Raw genomic sequence first — 16,899 nt, forward strand, 5'->3', positions numbered from 1 at the left:
GTTTTTGCATTTATTCCAGTGAGCACTGGATTTTAATCACAAAATAAGTTATTTTTCCTAATTTAGGAGAAAGATGGGTTGAACAAAAAGAGTGACTTAGRAACAGACCTATATGGAGATAGCATGGTTTAGTTCTACATGCTGATTCAAGAAGCTCATCCTGTAAGATAGACACCCACCTACATCTGACAAGAAATACCACAAAAAAAAAAGAATGAAACCAAAAGATGAGAGTTAAAAGATAAGGATTCTATGAGATTTATTAAAAGTAGTTTCAGGCATTCCCATGGGCTCTGGCTGGGAGTGGGAGAAGAGGAAAAGAGGGGGGAAAAGGTTACAGGCAAGATTTCCCTAAAAATCCCTCTGATCTAAAATGATGAAGTTGTTCAAGGTAATCAAACAACATCTGACGTAAGTCATGCAGGCTGACTTGCTAAAAAACAGAAAACCACAATCAATCAATCAGAWTTTTTCCAGTTAATGTAGTCTCTGGTGCTACTTGTCAAATAAGTTTCAGCAACATTTCTAACATTTCTTTTACACATTTTAGGCCAAACACCTTCTCTCATCTCCTCTGCTCCTYCTTCTCCTCCTGTTAAGTGACCAGAAGGATGTGGTATCAGTCACATCCCAACTCACTCTGGACTGGGGAAAACTCTTASCTTCTCTGCAAGGGCAGGAGTGGAGGTAAATGCAAAGATGGAGAAAGAAGGAAAACAAGAAGGTACAAGAGAGTGACAAGAAGAGGCAAAAACAAGTGAAAGGCATCTCACGCTACTCTTCAGGTCTGCTAAAGCAGCCTGCACCTTGGTGGCTGCATGCAGCATTACTCCAGCGAAAAAGGACACAGAACCAAAAGGTAAGAGACAGGTGACAAAGCTGACTGGAGACTGAAAACCCAAACTCCTCACTTAAGAAAAGAAAATGGAGAGGAAACGAGGTCRCAGGTTTACATAATCAGAGGTGGTATGGCAAAGAGAAGTGATTTTTTATTAGGGCACCCGATGAAATTCTCAGGCATCAGACTGGAAAAGCAAGCACGGGATGGGACTTGTTCACACAACATACAAGTCACCTGTGGAAGGAGTTGCTGTGGGCACTGCTCAGCTCCAGAAGTGATTAGACAGTTGCTGGACGCAATGCTGCAGGCTCAACCTTGGCTCAGGAATTCTCTATAACACTCCAATTAACAGACACTGTGAAGGCTGACACGGTGARGGACAACTGAATACTAACCCCATCTCTTCTACCTGTTCCCTAAACACCTGTTGTTGACCACAGAAGGAGACTAAAACACTAAATGCTCTTAAGCAGTATGGCCATTGCTATACTTTGTTTTTCTTTTTAGTGACATCTCTAAAACTAARTAATCATATTTTAATTTGACTCATTGTTTTCCTGTTAATTTGACAACCACCCCCACATCCAAAGTTTTTTTTAGAAAGAAGAAAAAAAAGGGGGTGAGAAAGAGAGAGGGAGAGGGAAAGACCGACCTCATTCTTTAACATCTTTGAGTACCTTGGTGACGGTGCTAGGAGAAAATCACTGCAAGTGTTTTCACTGCCTTGGCTTACCTCTTCCAAAAGAACTTCTCCGTCGTGATTCTGGTCTATTTCCTCAAAGAGGTTGGGAGAGACTTCGCCGTTCCACACAAACATGTACCCTTCAGGCAATCCAGACACCAGTTCCAGCAGCTCGATGTCAAAAACTAAGACAGCACTACCAGGCACTTCTCCTTCTGTCACAACAAACAGCAAGGAGAGGTATTTATCCTCTTACCCTGATCTCACGTTGATCACTCTCTTGTTGATCTTGCCTTACACCTCCTATATTACCCTTTTCCACTACCCACTATCCTTTTCACCCAGAATTAATGTCTCCTCCCGCACCAGCAGGTGCTTCTCTGCTGTGATCCCAAGCCTACTAAACCTTCCTGTTCACTTCAGCAGGGGCTGGATCAGGCCACACAYGAACAGCATGGCGGGAGCAGATGGATGCTGTATTTGGATGTAAGATACAGGTACAAAATAGAGTATGCAGACATGTATCATGTGCACAGTATGCTGACCATGAGACAAAGGCAGAGCAAAAGACAAACATTGTAAGACCAGCACTTCAGTCCCTCAGCTTTGATTCACAAAGGGCACATTTGCACATGTTTTAACTTTAAACCACTTACGTATATTCCCTGGAATAGGGACTATTTCCACTATCACAGTTTAAACAAATTTCAGTTCRGTTGTTCTGATAAGCATTTAATATAAAGGAACATTTCATAATAAAACTGCATCCTTTCTTCTTTCAACTTATAGACTAAAAATTGAGGGAAATAATTGATCTTCCTGTACCTCCCTATAGCATAATGTGTACCAGACCTCTACTGACAGATATAACAGCGTCTCAATAGCCTGGTACATTACTTCACTGAAACCAGACAAGGAGCTTAATTCATCCTTAAAATAAATAAATAAATGGCATCTATAAATTCTTTCCAGTAGCAAATAAGAGGTAATCTCTTCAGATATGTAGGAATACACCAAAACACTAATAATCATGCAGTGTTTCAGACTATGTATATCTAATGCAATTTAAATGACGCCAAATATCTAAGATAGGTATGTTTAATATCTTTTTAACATAACAGATTCTTTTTTAATTTAGAAGCAAAGTTTCAGTTTGTTTTTTAATTGTATATAATTATGCAATGTTATGTAACAGTATAAAAAGTTGCATATTAATGACACTCATAATTTTTCATTCATAATTTTTATGAAAGCCAGGTACAAGTGAAAATACTTATTTACCTCTTCGCACAAGTTAACTTTCTGTTAAGCTTGAGGTATGATGCCTAACAAAGAACCTTTACAAAATACAAACTGTTCTTGAGGTATTCAAAGAACAGACCAATTTGTGCAACCATTTCCATCCAAAGCAGAGTCTATGGATCTTGGTGATCTTCTATAGACTCTTTTCCTTCAAATCTTTTAACTCAGAAGGCCAGCAATAACCCCACATAGTGGGAATGGAAAGTTCTTGTCATTTCTGTGTTTGTTTATTTTAATTATTGCTGTCCCTGTCATTAAAAATCAATAGTCTCAATGTTGTAAAATACGGATTCCCAAACTGCCTTAAATGTGTTATTGTTGGCATTTCAACAGCACTGATACACTGTTTCACATCTTATATCCAGTTCAGGCAGTTTTTGAGTTTTCAGTCTTCTTTATATTTTCTAATGTTTGTGCTGAATGGTTAGCGCCCCTTTAATTTTGTTTCCTACATAACACATTGTATGTCCAAGCATGAATATCTAATTCCTTATCTGTGAAAATAGTGTTTACTTCCCTCTGCACCACTGGAGCGCCTGGGGCTTTCTGTTTTGACAATGCAACATTACTGGGGACATGGGAGTGTTCCCCTTTGAAGTGGGATAATCTTTACATTGGCACAAAATAATAATAATGACTTAAAATGGAACAAAAACAGTATCTTCATTTCTTTGGAGGGAGCAGGGGTTGGCTAAAATAATTAAATGAAAAAACACAAAAAACCCTATTTAAGCATTTAAGTGATGTCRCTATTATTACAGTCACCTTGTGTTCCAATGCATAGCAAGAAACGAAACACGCATCGTGTGTTTCAGTTACTCAAGAGATACTAAGTGGATGTGCATAAGTTCTACTTACCAACTCCATCTTCTCCATACCCAAGATGAGGTGGAATAACAACTGTTCGCCGTTCTCCAACACACATATCTTGAAGGCCCATGTCCATTCCCATCACCACCTGTCCAGATCCTAGAACTATGTTGTAGGTCTTGCCAAGACTAAGTCTGGGGATGGTACAGAAAAAAAAAATTTTTTTTTAGAAGTAACATATAACAGAATTGATCTGGTTCAAAACTACCATATAAAGTAGTTTTTAATTAGTGTCCTGCCATCGCCAAAAATTAACTTGATGCCCAATGCTCTGTTTTACCAAGCAGTTACCTGGAGTTGTTCTCAATGTAGCAAGTTACAGCCAATAACAAACAGAGGGGTCCCTATTGTCAACAAGGACTGGTCAAGTCCCCCAAGTCCTAAAATTTTAGGCTTCTTGAATTAAATTCAATTAATATCATTAATCTTGCCAATTAAACCTACAAAGTATTTTATTTTTAAACAAGGACTTTTTGCCTTACAAATACTTTTAGCTAACAAAGCTGCGTTTTTAGCGGACCTAAAAATTTTAGATGACAATTTTTCCAGAACTACAAAGCTGTAAGAATCTGGGTGTATTTACACRCGTCAGCCAATCATTTAACTAAATTATTCACTATAATGTGCCAGTCACTTAAGCACTAGTCATTTAACTACRACAGCTTTGAAGTATAAGAATACTACTGCTATTTAACCATATTATATTGTGAATTATGGCTTGCAGCTGGTATCTTATTTCTAAAATGTGAAATTGGTAAAAGTTAAAATCCCAGAAGTTAAACATATATTGTAATTCTAAAAGAAGAGTGCACTATGTTAAGACCCATTACTTGGTATGTGTCACAACAGCAAGATGCTTTCTTTTGTCAGTCTGCTTTCTTTGGTCATTTGGCTTGGTTGTACCACTGCAGGAGATTCCTGTACCACRGAATATTGTTCGGTAGGAAAACAATTCAGTGGGTAGGAAGACCCCTTAAAATCAGGAGCACAAGATTCATGATCTTTGTTTCTCTACAAACTGCTCTGAGTAAGTGACAAGCTCAAAATCCCTTGATTGCTGATGCAAGATGAGATTTGAGCATTCCTGTCATATAAAAGGTGTTTTAAAGCTGAACACATTGTATACATACTATCACATCATGCGCTTCAATGTAAGCCAGATTTTCAGCTCTGCAAGCTATTCTGTACATTGTGAAAACTATGATCTGCTTGCTATAATATTTATAGTTCGTTTAAAAATAGCTTTTTCCAACTTCCCACCCCAAAATAAATTACAATAAACAGTATTATTTAGATGACAATTGCTATCCAAATACGAAGGCAGAAACAAGAAGCTGGCAAAAGTATCTTTGCAGCTGCAGTAAACAGTGCTGTGGGTTCAATGCAGTTCAATATGAAATACATTTTATATCACAAAAGCAAGCAAGACCAACCAGGAAGGAGCAAGGTTGTCAGGCAAAATGTTTCAACTGCTCTTAGAAGGAAGAGAGAGGACTGGCAGCAATCTCTGCTTTCCTCCCAAGCTTACTGTCAACAGGAAGAAGGAAGAGGAACATTACAGTCCCAGCCATCATGTAGCCCCCTAATACTTGCTCCACGCTGACCTTTACGCAGCCATGCAATACAAGCAAACTAGCATTCACGTGCGGTAGAGACACARAGGTGACCATCTCCTGAACAGATGCTCAAGCTAGCTTGAACAAAACTACACTGAGTACCTCTGCCAGACCTCTTAGGAGCACTGAATGACGACAGAGCGCAAATCCTATCCAAGAAACTGAATAAACTTGGAAAGTTCATTCATGCRGAACCCTGTGATGTTCCAGTACAACTTGCCCAGACACGTGAATTAGCCCATTTAAACCACCACGTAACCTGTTTCATTACTCTGCCTGCACCTTATGTTCTCCTGTCACATATTCCAAYATGCTCTTTGTTCTCAATTCTCTCTTTAAGCTATGATAGATCGTCTCTTCACTTTCCTCCTCCTATACATCTTAGGTAGGCAGATGTGAAAAATATATTCTAATRTAAATAGTCAACTTTCGACACAAAAATGCTTTCTTCCCCTCYAGCCTGCTTTGCAGGATATTCATTCTGCTTTCACAGTGACAAGGGACATTTTCTTTACAAGGCAATTTACTTACGTCGAGTCTAGCAAAGTACCATCCAGGAGTGAAGCATTGTAGTGATACTTCAGGTAATCACCCTTCTTGCTCAGTACGGTGCAGTTGGAAGGTTTATAGTTAACGGTAATGCCAACTGAATCCGAAGGGTTGTGGAAGTCAACCACATGGATGTCAAAGACCAGCACTGCAGAACCTGGAATCTTTCCTAAATAGGAAGCAAATTAAGCAAGGAGAAAAAGAAATGGCACCTGAACAGCTTTACGATGACCAGGTACTGCATCCAGTAAGAATATATTTTCCCACTATGTCTGCTACTGTCTAATTTTCTCTTCTTTCTCATGATGAGAGGACAGCATTTCCTCTATGTGCAGCATAGATGCAAGCTGCATCCAATGTCAGAAAGAGAACTCATGGGAAAAGCAATAAATATGTACACAGTTCAACAATGAACAAAAACATTTTCATCATTTTGAATTTAAAAAATATGCASAAATAAAGCCATAAGTACACGTTTCCTGTGACCATCCTAAACGGCTGATTTCTGTTTCATGTACCAACTCATTACTGATCAGCAAAATTCTCATGGGACTTCTCATGCTTCAAGGAATTCTATTGTGCCTAAAAGTTTATATTTCTTGAAACTATCCTGAGAGCAAGCAACTTCTTTCCCCCCTTCCCAGGATAACGTGCAATTGTATGATCAGCAATCACAGATACATCCAGACCCAACAATCGGTTTTGTTGGTAGAAAAATCTAATTCCCAAATCACCATAATGGAATTCGAACAGAATTCACCGAAAACACTCTTTTCTTATAATATGTTACTTTTCCCATATAGCATCCCAGRAGGTAACTTTTGAAACTCAAGCCATAGAATTGTGATTGGTTAGAAGGATTAACATATTCAACCTCTTGCAATATTCTTAAGTACCAATGAGTTTTCCCAAAGGAATTTTAATTGTATGTTATACATACACACACGCTTTGCTGTTACATGCATCCACTGTTTACAGAGGCGAATTAGGAGTCCACAAAACCTGTGGCTGTGAAAGGAATGGGGAAGAAAACTTAACACAATGAATTCCTTTAACGTACAGAGCTTGTTAAGATATACAGGAAGGAAGATCTCACACTGCAGAGTTCCTGGCATCCAAGTACCAGTCTGTCTGAAACACTCATTATTCAAACGATTTCAGGTCACCAATTACGTAAGAGATTGCCCTGCATTCTTATTGTCCTGCCTATTAAGCTAATTAAAATAATTTTAMAAATTCTGTGTGCAAACCTTTCAGTTGCACTCTCACCTAACAATGGAGTAATTCATAAGCTTTTCAAATGTGAGAAAATAGCGGGAAAATACTTTAAAGCTTATCTACATACAACTGCACTGAGGAGCAAAGGAAATACCATTAATTATGGAAGACTACACTAAATGAAAAGCCAAACTCACCTCTTCCTTCTTCTCCATATCCAAGATGAGGAGGGATTATTATGCGTCTCTTTTCACCAATGCATACACCTAGCAAACCTTCATCCATCCCAGCAATCACATAGCCCTTCCCGACATAGGTGTCATATGTACGATTTCGCGAATAGCTGTGGAAAATACTTGCTTTTTAGCAGGAGCAGGCGTGCTTGAGAAAACACAGACTCTCACACTGGGTCCACGACACAATTCTAACACAATTCTTAAATGAGTTAAAATCGAGCACAATGGTCATTACCTATTACTGGACACGCACAATACAATCACCATGCCCAATGAATCTAGGCTACCATGCTTCATTAGTCACTGATACATATTAATCAAATCTGGGACACTGGTAGTTTATTTGCAAACACATTTCCACTTCATATATTAAAAAAAAAAGTCTATGTATGTATTTTAAACTAAACAGAAATCATGTTTTAATAAGTAACTGAAAAAAAAGATGTTTTCTATTTTAAATTCCCCCGTCCCAACATTGCTTAAATAACTGCTTACAAAGTAGATATAGATTAGGTGACACCCTTCAGACATCTCATTTTGCAACAATCACAACTATGTAGTTTAACTGCTACAACCATAAGATGGGAGAATTAAGTTCACCTCAGATGCATAGAAGAAAAATGAGTCATGACAACAGTATCAACAACATCCCTTCCTTCTAAACTGTGCTAATCACTTAAACATAGGTCAAAGGATCTCCTTCAACACCTCATAATAAAACAAAACAAGCCTACAACAACAGACAATGTTTATTACAAAGGATGCAGCTCTGTTCTGCCTTTCTTCAAGGCATGTTACTTGGAGGCACAACTCAAAGAAAGAAATGCGGAAAGGTTTTAATTCAACTTTAGAAGGTGATTTGGGGAAAGCATGAAGCCAGTGCAGACCCAGATAAAATTCAGAGGCTTGTTCAGCTGCTTTAAGACCAGGCAGCCCTGGCTGAGCTGTGAAGGAGCACTTCCGCAATCCAGTATTATGAACAAAAAAGAAAAAAATGAAGGAAGACTATTAGAGCTCCTGACCCTAGCCATTAGCCATGCTTTGGGCTTGCTCCCTGTACCAGCAGTTTTCGTGGCCAGCTCCAAGGCTTTTGACAGCTACTGTTAGCTGCTAATCTGTATTTTATGACCAACAGTTTTCATAGTGTGTCTTCATAAGCTTCTTAAACATGGCCTTACTTGTAACTTCTGCTGGAAGTCAAGGAATGACAATCTAGCCAATAAGCCCCATGATAATTGTCAGCTCTTTAGATGATGTAGAGGCTGCTGTCTACAAAGCATTTACTACTATCCATTGACAACAACCCTTATATAAATACCACAACCATCTCAAAAATTGCTAATTGCTACAGAAAAGACAATAATCATTTACTTTTCAAAAAGAGATGCTTTGGGTAGGTACACTGTGGAGAAGCCATACTTAAGTTCTACAGTGGTGGCTAGTGATGGTGGCWGTTGACTCAGGTCTCTAGCTTTTTACCTCCCCCAAGCTGAGMAACTGAGTAGGGAGACTAAGGATGACTCCGAGCCTGACAGCTTCTCAGTTCACTTACACAATATATCCTATAACTCCCTGACTCCTTCTCATGGGAGTAGCTCAGGTGGCCCATTACTCAGCTTGTGTTTGCAAACTGATCCTGATCTTCAGCTTATAGCAGCTGAAGAAGGACAAAGCAAATTTATCTGAGTTTATTTTCTGAAATGTTTTACCATGGATCACTTTCAACTACTTGTGCCAGCTGTTTACCTGGAGTGGGAGAAGTAAGCTACCGCACATTAAAGTGAAAAAAAAAGTGACAGGAAGCTACAAGGGTATTATTCAAAATGTAATTCTGCATGTGACCCATACGTRCCCAGAAAGCTTTGAATCTGAATGACGGTGATCCCTTTTCCTTTATCACTGAAACCCTGCTGCTGAAATCTGTTCTGAAAGCCAGTATCCTTCAAAACACAGACACTTCTCAAGTATGGGGGAAASACTTCTGAGATCAAGGTCTGGTTTATAAAATCTCAAGCTAGCCACTAGCTTAYTGTTTTACAATTCACTAGATGTTAAATTGGAATTGTATTTATTTTCTCTCTCTCTTTAGTATTATTATCTATTTGGCAGATGCTCTCTTTGGACTGCAGGTTTAGCTCAGTTGCTTAGASTGTGGTGCTGYTAATGCCAAGGTTGTGGGTTCAACCCCTGTACAGGGCTATGCTGAGGGTTAGACTAGACGATCTCCAGAGGTCCCTTCCAACCTTGCCATTCTATGYTTCTAAAGTGTCTTCAAACATGCTTGTCTAAAGCACACATTGCTCCATCAGGTGGATCATAACCCCTAGATGGCGTGTTAGGTACTGTCATCATACAAAATTGGCCTTTGTCTTGCTCCCCACACTGAAAAGTTTTGTGTGGGTTTTAATAAGAGAAGGCTCCAACTCCATTGAGAAATTTTAAAAAGGAAGGAAAAGCAACAAATTCTGTTTGGGTATATTATAGACAGACAGATGAGCCAACCTGGAAATGGGATCCATAACACTCAATGGTTTGGTTACCTGGAATCAAACAATGTGCCATCCAAAAGCGTGCCGTTGTAATGGTATCGGAGGAAGTCTCCTGTTTGGCTTCTCCGCTCACAGGATTCAGGTACACGCTGGTTCTCAATAGTAATACCATCCTTGGGGTTATGGAGATCTAGCAAAACCACATCAAAGACCAGAGAAGCTTGGCCGGGGATCTCCTTACCTACAAGATTATTAGAGTAGAAATCAGTAAGAAAGAACAAGGGGGTTTAGAAGAAATATATGTTTTTTACTGAAGAAAAACAACCTGTTTTGGAGTATCAGGTACTTCCCCTCCAAACATAATTCAATGTAATCCATTTCCAGAAAGTCATCTTTTATTTTATGTGTGGGTTTCTCACTCACATTTAATTATTTTATTTTATTCCTATTATGATCGCACTGGCTCACCAAAAACTGCAATCTCTTCAACAATACCTGCCATAGTCAACTTAAAACAGGTCCATCTGAGCCAAATGTTTTAGTCCAGGAGCATTYCCAAAATACTTTACAAAAGTATGTAAAAATAACAATCAGAACACAGATCCGGTACCCCTGCTCTTCCTACTTGTTAACAGCAAAGCAAAAGAGCACATCACGGAAGTTGAAAAAGGGTAAATCAAATCTCTCAAGGAAGAAGCACCTTTCCATTGGTACATAAATTGTATCACAGAGAGGTATCAAAGCTTTATCAGGGAATCTATGAACTCAAGGTCTTGGAGAACTTTTAAAAAATGACCTCCATGTATAACAAAAATCTGTAGAGTTATAATTAATGGTAATAAAATCATGGAATGAGTAATGAAAACGTGTACACCACAGACACAGACAATCCTTAAATATTAAGCAGAAGATGGATTTAAGCAAGGAAGTGGCCCCAAATGCACCTAACTGCCCCCTTTTTACAGCAGGGAGCTCCATGTTTGACCGGTAGGCTGCATACAGTCTTCTAGGACAATTAGTCCATCCAGTAGTTATTATTGGGGGATTTGTTGCCAAAAATGAACAAAATTGGAACTACACATTGATTTTCCTGTTTTTAAAAGTTTTCTGCTCTCTGTAGCAGTCATTGGAGGAATCAAGTAGTCACCTTACTTCTAATTTTCTGAATCTTGTATTAACCACAGAGGAAATTCTCTGAAAATAAATTAAATTTCACTATATAAAGGTTACAGTTAGAATCAACAATATGTCAACTAAGCAATTTACTGCTTGTAGGAAAAAAAATCTTGAACTTTCTCATCAACCACCTCATACAYGTAACACATTTTGAACCTCTCTTTTCCATCAGTACATTCCATTTGTCATTATGTGGTAATAACACTGCCCATAAATTAAAATTACACAGGTTTGTGTTAGAGTATGGATGGCTTGGAAAGAAAAAGAGTAACTTTTACCGTCTCCTTCTTCTCCATAGGCCAGGAAAGGTGGTATTGTGATTATGCGCTTCTCCCCTACGCACATTCCCAAGAGACCCTGGTCCATACCAGGAATCAGCCATCCAATTCCAACATAGGTATCATAAGTTCGCATCCGATTGTGGCTAAAAACCCATACCAGGAATCAGCCATCCAATTCCAACATAGGTATCATAAGTTCGCATCCGATTGTGGCTAAAAAAAAAAAAAAAAAAAAAAAAAAAAAAAAAAATCATAGAGCCACAGGAACAATATTAATCCTCAGAGGCCATATCATGCACAAAAACAGTACAACTATTCACAACTTGCTGCTTGAAATACACTGCTCCCTGATTTACTAAGGTCTTGCTTGGTAGCATTTTCCAGAGCACTTTGCTGTTTTAGGAACCTAAACAGTGTTTTGAAAACTGGCTTACAAACATAAMAGCAACTGGTATTAAAGTATTATTTTCCTCAGGATATTAATGGAGAACACATGCTGTAAACTTAAAATCTCAACATGACAGTGTTAATAGTTCAATCTCTTTAACAATTGTGTCTGTTCAGTTTATAAACTTTGCATCTAACTTGAATAGCAATGCTGCAATTGTTACAAAAGCTATTAGCTGACTGCAATAAACAGTAATATGGATACAGGGAATGAGAAAAAAATCTGGGCTGCTGATGATGCTCATACAGAAATAATGAAATTGCTTTACAGGTTTGAGTCAGTACTGCCTTGCCATAATCCCTGAATAAATTACTATAATTTGTATGATACAAGTTTTAGGTTCTTGTGAAAATTCTCTGTGTTTCCAGGCAATTAGCATTATTTGTGGTACCAGTGGAGGTGGTGGAAAAAATAGGTTTAAGTGACATCAGATTAAAATACACATACAAAGCCCAGCTGTGTACCTGGAATCAAAAAGGGTCCCGTCTAAGAACGTTCCATTATAATGGTATCGTACGAAGTCAGACACCTGGACTGTCCGAGGACACGTCTCAGGTTTAAAGTAAGTCTCAACCTGCACTTCATCCTCTGAATTCCACAGATCTACGAGAAGCACATCGAAATGGAGCACAGCGTTCGGGGGTATCACACCAGCTGCAAAAGTAAAACAACATGTGCAGTTATATTTCCTTATTTTTTACAGGGCACCAGCAAAACAGGAGCCTACCCACACATTCCCTAACTTCTTCCTTTTTAAATCTCCCTGTTCCTCGTCATTGTTGCAGCCACATGAGCAGGGACAATCTGACAGTGTGAACTGCTATCAGGTATGTCCACTGGGCAGACCGATTTTACATTTGCTGTCCCGTGAGTCTTTCGCGCAAGGTTGCTTTCATTACTAACAAGGCCTTGTGCAGATCTGCAACAGTGAGTGAGATATAAATAAATAGTTAACTTTAGCTAGCATGGTTCATTGGCTCAAGGTCCTCTGCAGTCAACATATCTTACTTCAGCACATCAGGATCTTGCATGCCATTGAAGAAGGCATCTAGACAGATTAGCTAGGCTACAGAAAATGTTAATAAATACCCTCAAGCAAGGGATAACCTCTGTGAAATGAATTACATGCAATTTCTAYCATTCTTCTCTGTCATTTAATTGCCTATCTGCTCTGTTGCATCGCTGTACTTACAAACGCCTTCACTTCCATAGGCGAGCTTGGGGGGAATTTTCACGAAGCGCCTCTCGTTCACACACATGCCAACCAGAGCTTTGTCCATCCCAGCAATAAGCTGGCCTTTTCCCACGAACACGTTGAATGTGGAACCCCTGTCATAGCTAAAGAGGGAAGGGCAGACAATTTATTTACCAACCACCCCACATCTGGTTTTTGAGTTTAACTGTATCTTGTTTCTACTTTGCCCTGTTAGAATAACTTTATTAAGAGACAGYTGCTAAGAAAACAGGCAAATCCAAGGGTTTCTCAGACTTCAGCTCCCTCCTTTCAATCACTGCTCACTGYCACTCAAATGCTTTCTAACAATGTGACGTGCACTGCAGAAACCTCAAGCCCGGAACGACAAATGATTAATTTACACACTAATGCTATAAGCAGCACTGGAAAATTAATGACAAAAGGGACAGATTAAACACTACAATAAGGTATAAAAGGATGGCTGCTCCCACAGTAGGATCTCATCCTAKTTACATCAGTTGATTAACACATTTATAAAAGTTGACTGACCAGAAAAATACTATGCAAGATCAATAAGCCTTATGACATGAGACCTTGTGGTTGGTAACTCTCTGTGGGAGAACAGGAAAGAAAAGGTGCCTTTTTRAACAACATTTGTGAGACTTGGCAATTGGCTATTTATTTTCTCTTCCACATTCCCAGCTCTCATTTCATAAMGATTTAAATAAATATTAAAAAACACAGATGTGCTTTAAATAGCAAGTTTGCAGGATCAAGAATCAATATATATAACTAAATCTTCCACCGTGATAATATGCAAACATTTGGTAAGAAAAAATAAATTACGCTCAGAYGATAATAAAGTATTCCATAGATCATTGAGAGCAGCAATGTTAACATGATTTGAAATTAACACTGGCTTAYGTAGTTAGAATTTGACTATCTTAAATTCACACAGCGACCTCATTTTGCTGTATTTGAATTAGTGCTCTTATTCTTATTTTCTTAGAGCAACATACAAATATATGACAGGGAACACTTCAAGAGTTTCTTGCCTATTTTTAAGCTTTCACTGTTTTAATTTTCTCAAATTCCTTTTGTAATTTAAAAGACTTTTTTTTCAGATAAAAGGGAGCACTGAAAAAGGAAAAAAAAGGCTCGTGTGACTTTGCCTGCTAAAATATTCTGGAGAGCAGCCACTAGCTACATGTCACTAGGGAAATGACGTCAAACTTTCCTTCAAAGATCGTACACATCATTTCCACTACATACTGAGCCTCCTAACAGCCCCAAGCCTCAAATCCCTCAAATATTTTTGCAAATAATCTCTGTTTACACCATGATTTTTCTTCTGGTAAWTTTTTTTCTTAAAACAGACATCCCTCCATACAGAGCATTCACTCCTACGGCGCAAATACTCCTATTCCTAGATAAGGATGGAAAACACTTAAACAGGCTCCTGAYAAATTCTGTTATATATGTAAATACATAATTGAGATGTTAAGATTAATAACATAAAAGATTCTGAAAAGMCAAGAAAAGTGCCAAGCTTTGTCAATTGCTACAAAATATAATTATGTCTTGGAGAGATTTAAAATAGAAAAGCATTCAGGAATTTGTAGCTAAAATAAACCTACAATTAAGAAAATTTTGGTATTAAGTGAAGAACTAAACAAAGTAGTGAACAGACCATGCAGCTTTGCATGACTGACCTTGCAGATTYCTTAAAACTAAGCAAAATTAGTTTCCATTAGCAGAAATTACCAAAGCAATAGCAAATGCATATGCAATTAAATGCAGACTTTAAAATCTTAATCATTTCAGGACCATGGGAATAAAATCTCAAATACCAAAAGAAAAAAAAAAGTTAGTTAATTTATGTGACAAGTCTGTGATTAGTGTAACTTTGTATAAGGGACTGTTAGCAAAAAGAGCAGTATTASTACTTGCTACTTGGAAATACTCATACAGAAAAAAAATCATAAACCTCAAGAACATTTTTGGCAGCTCAGTAAGAAACTAAGTAAAACTGCCCTTCATTCATCACCTGAAGTATCTTCTAGACCAATTTCATAGAAGCATTTCACTAAATTCATCCTTTATTAGTAAATGCTTTCGTCAGCTTAAAAACTAGATAGCTTTTATGAGAAGTAAAATAATGGGCTTTTTAATAAGTTAAGTTTAGATATAAAGTGATTATCTTAAATYTGTATGTAGCAAGTACTAAGGGTTTTAAGAGAAATATTCCAAAATATTTCTACAATTAACCTATGGATCCCCAAAACTCTTTCATTTTCCATTAATCCTTAATATGAACTTCTTTCAATATCAAAAAACTACCATACGGAATAACACTGAATAACAAAAATATACATCCACGTAAGTTGCCATCTAAAAAAAAGAAATTACAAGCTGAACAAATACAACTTTTTACGTCCTTCTGAAATGAAGGTGACAGACCATCACCAAGATTATTTGTCGTAATGGTATTTAGAGGACCCAGAGGTTAAAGCTCTGTGCACTTCTGTGTACAGCCTGCTCCTGCCCCAAATAAGCTATAGGCAGATTGCAAGGATTCGGCAGAGCCGAGGCAGCTCTGCGGGGCCCCCAGCACTTCCAGGTGTCCTGCCTCGGTGCCAGTGCGTTTCGCCCCTGCAGCAAGCCTCAGTACGCGTTTGTGTAAATCAGAAGCACATTTCAGAGCATGTGGCTGGCCTTCACAGTCACACATATTTCTCAAATGAGCCCCGCGGATAATGCCTTCTTGTGCCCTCGGATCTGCGATGCAGTTATTTTCCACGACTGTCGGTTGCCAATGAATTCACTGGTTTTGTGTTTTTTCCCTGAAACCGCATCAAGCAAGTAAGGCCAAGGGAGCCTTCAGCTACTGTATCCTGCGCTCTAGGCAGTGAGCTCCTGGTGAGGTGGCACAGGCTCGAGCGCAGCAGCCGGCTCAGGGGGAAGAGTCTAGTTTATTCTCAAGGGCAGTTATTTCCCTAGGGCTGTAGATTTTCTTTGAAGCACAAGGAAGATTACCAGGATTACTGGAAATATATATTTTTTTCTTTCTGAGTAATACTTTGATCTGTGGCAATGAATGAACCAAGAAAAAACAAGCAAGCAGTGAGATGGCAGCATGAACAACCTCCTGACCCGCTGTGYAGGTTTTCTGATCCCAAAGAAACAYCAGGGGTGCAATCAGGCACTTCCCCGCACACAGGTCACACTTACTCAGCAGCAATGTACACATTTTCTAAGTAAGCGCAGCTTGATAGTTTTTGCATTTCTGATAAAAACGATTCTTTGTGTGTGTGTGTGTGTGTGTGTGTGTGTGTGTGTGTGTGTGTGTGTGTGTGTTCCAGTTAAGTCCGAGCCTCAGAAAGACATCAGAAACATATAGAAAGAAAGAGGGAGGAAATCGCCAGGGCCCTGCGTGTGACACGACGGACACTCCTGTTCACGAGGCCAGCTGAATGCCCTGGCGGTCTGCTCAGTCTCCTGGGACAGGGAGCTCTGGGGCAGCGCGTGGGATCAGCAGCGCGCAGGAGCACGCAGACGGCCCGCAGAGCGCGCAGGCTGCGGCACCCAGCTTATACATGCTAGCCTGTTGCTGGCGGCTGCCCCAAAAGGGCTCACGGGCCTCAGGCAGACAAAACACATGGGCCAGGACCAAACCTCGGCCATGGCCTTCGCCCCTGGCCACCACTTAGTCACTGTTGCTGCCAGCCACCCACCAGAACACCYCCTTGGTGGCACCCCCTGTCCCGTCTTCCCAAAGAGGGGCCTCACACAAACTCAACCCCGGRGGAAGGGGGGTTGCAGACTACAGCCCAAGGGGATGAGAACTAAAGCCTGCGGGGGTTGCAAGGCAAACCCCGAGGGGGACACAAAACCCCTCCCAGTCCGCGCCGGGGGCAGGACGCGCCCCGGGCCCGAGGGGATGCGGTCCGCGCCGGGGGCAGGAGCGCCCCGGGCCCGAGGGGATGCGGTCCGCGC

General features: G+C 39.6%; 1 protein-coding gene across 3 annotated transcripts in view; it reads right to left on the reverse strand.

Annotated features, from left to right (window-relative positions):
* FKBP9 (FKBP prolyl isomerase 9) overlaps positions 1–16,899 on the reverse strand; it is a 33,734-nt gene that overhangs the window by 1,880 nt on the left and 14,955 nt on the right. For 2 of the 3 annotated variants that reach the window (XM_085303904.1, XM_085303885.1), the window contains exons 2-9: positions 12,901–13,046; positions 12,173–12,362; positions 11,258–11,403; positions 9,855–10,044; positions 7,276–7,421; positions 5,843–6,029; positions 3,684–3,829; positions 1,575–1,738 (exon numbers count right to left, since the gene is read on the reverse strand). In XM_085303904.1, coding sequence (XP_085160030.1) covers positions 1,575–1,738; positions 3,684–3,829; positions 5,843–6,029; positions 7,276–7,421; positions 9,855–10,044; positions 11,258–11,403; positions 12,173–12,362; positions 12,901–12,988 — 1,257 coding nt within the window. In that variant the 5' untranslated portion in view covers positions 12,989–13,046. Of the gene's footprint in view, positions 1–228; positions 434–1,574; positions 1,739–3,683; positions 3,830–5,842; positions 6,030–7,275; positions 7,422–9,854; positions 10,045–11,257; positions 11,404–12,172; positions 12,363–12,900; positions 13,047–16,899 lie in introns of those variants that run through there. The other variant, XM_085303893.1, reaches the window with a different exon arrangement.

The sequence above is a fragment of the Rhea americana genome, unplaced genomic scaffold, assembly GCF_003343005.1.
Source record: "Rhea americana isolate MKP2758 unplaced genomic scaffold, rheAme1 scaffold_100, whole genome shotgun sequence".
NCBI classification, from domain to species: Eukaryota; Metazoa; Chordata; class Aves; order Rheiformes; family Rheidae; genus Rhea; species Rhea americana.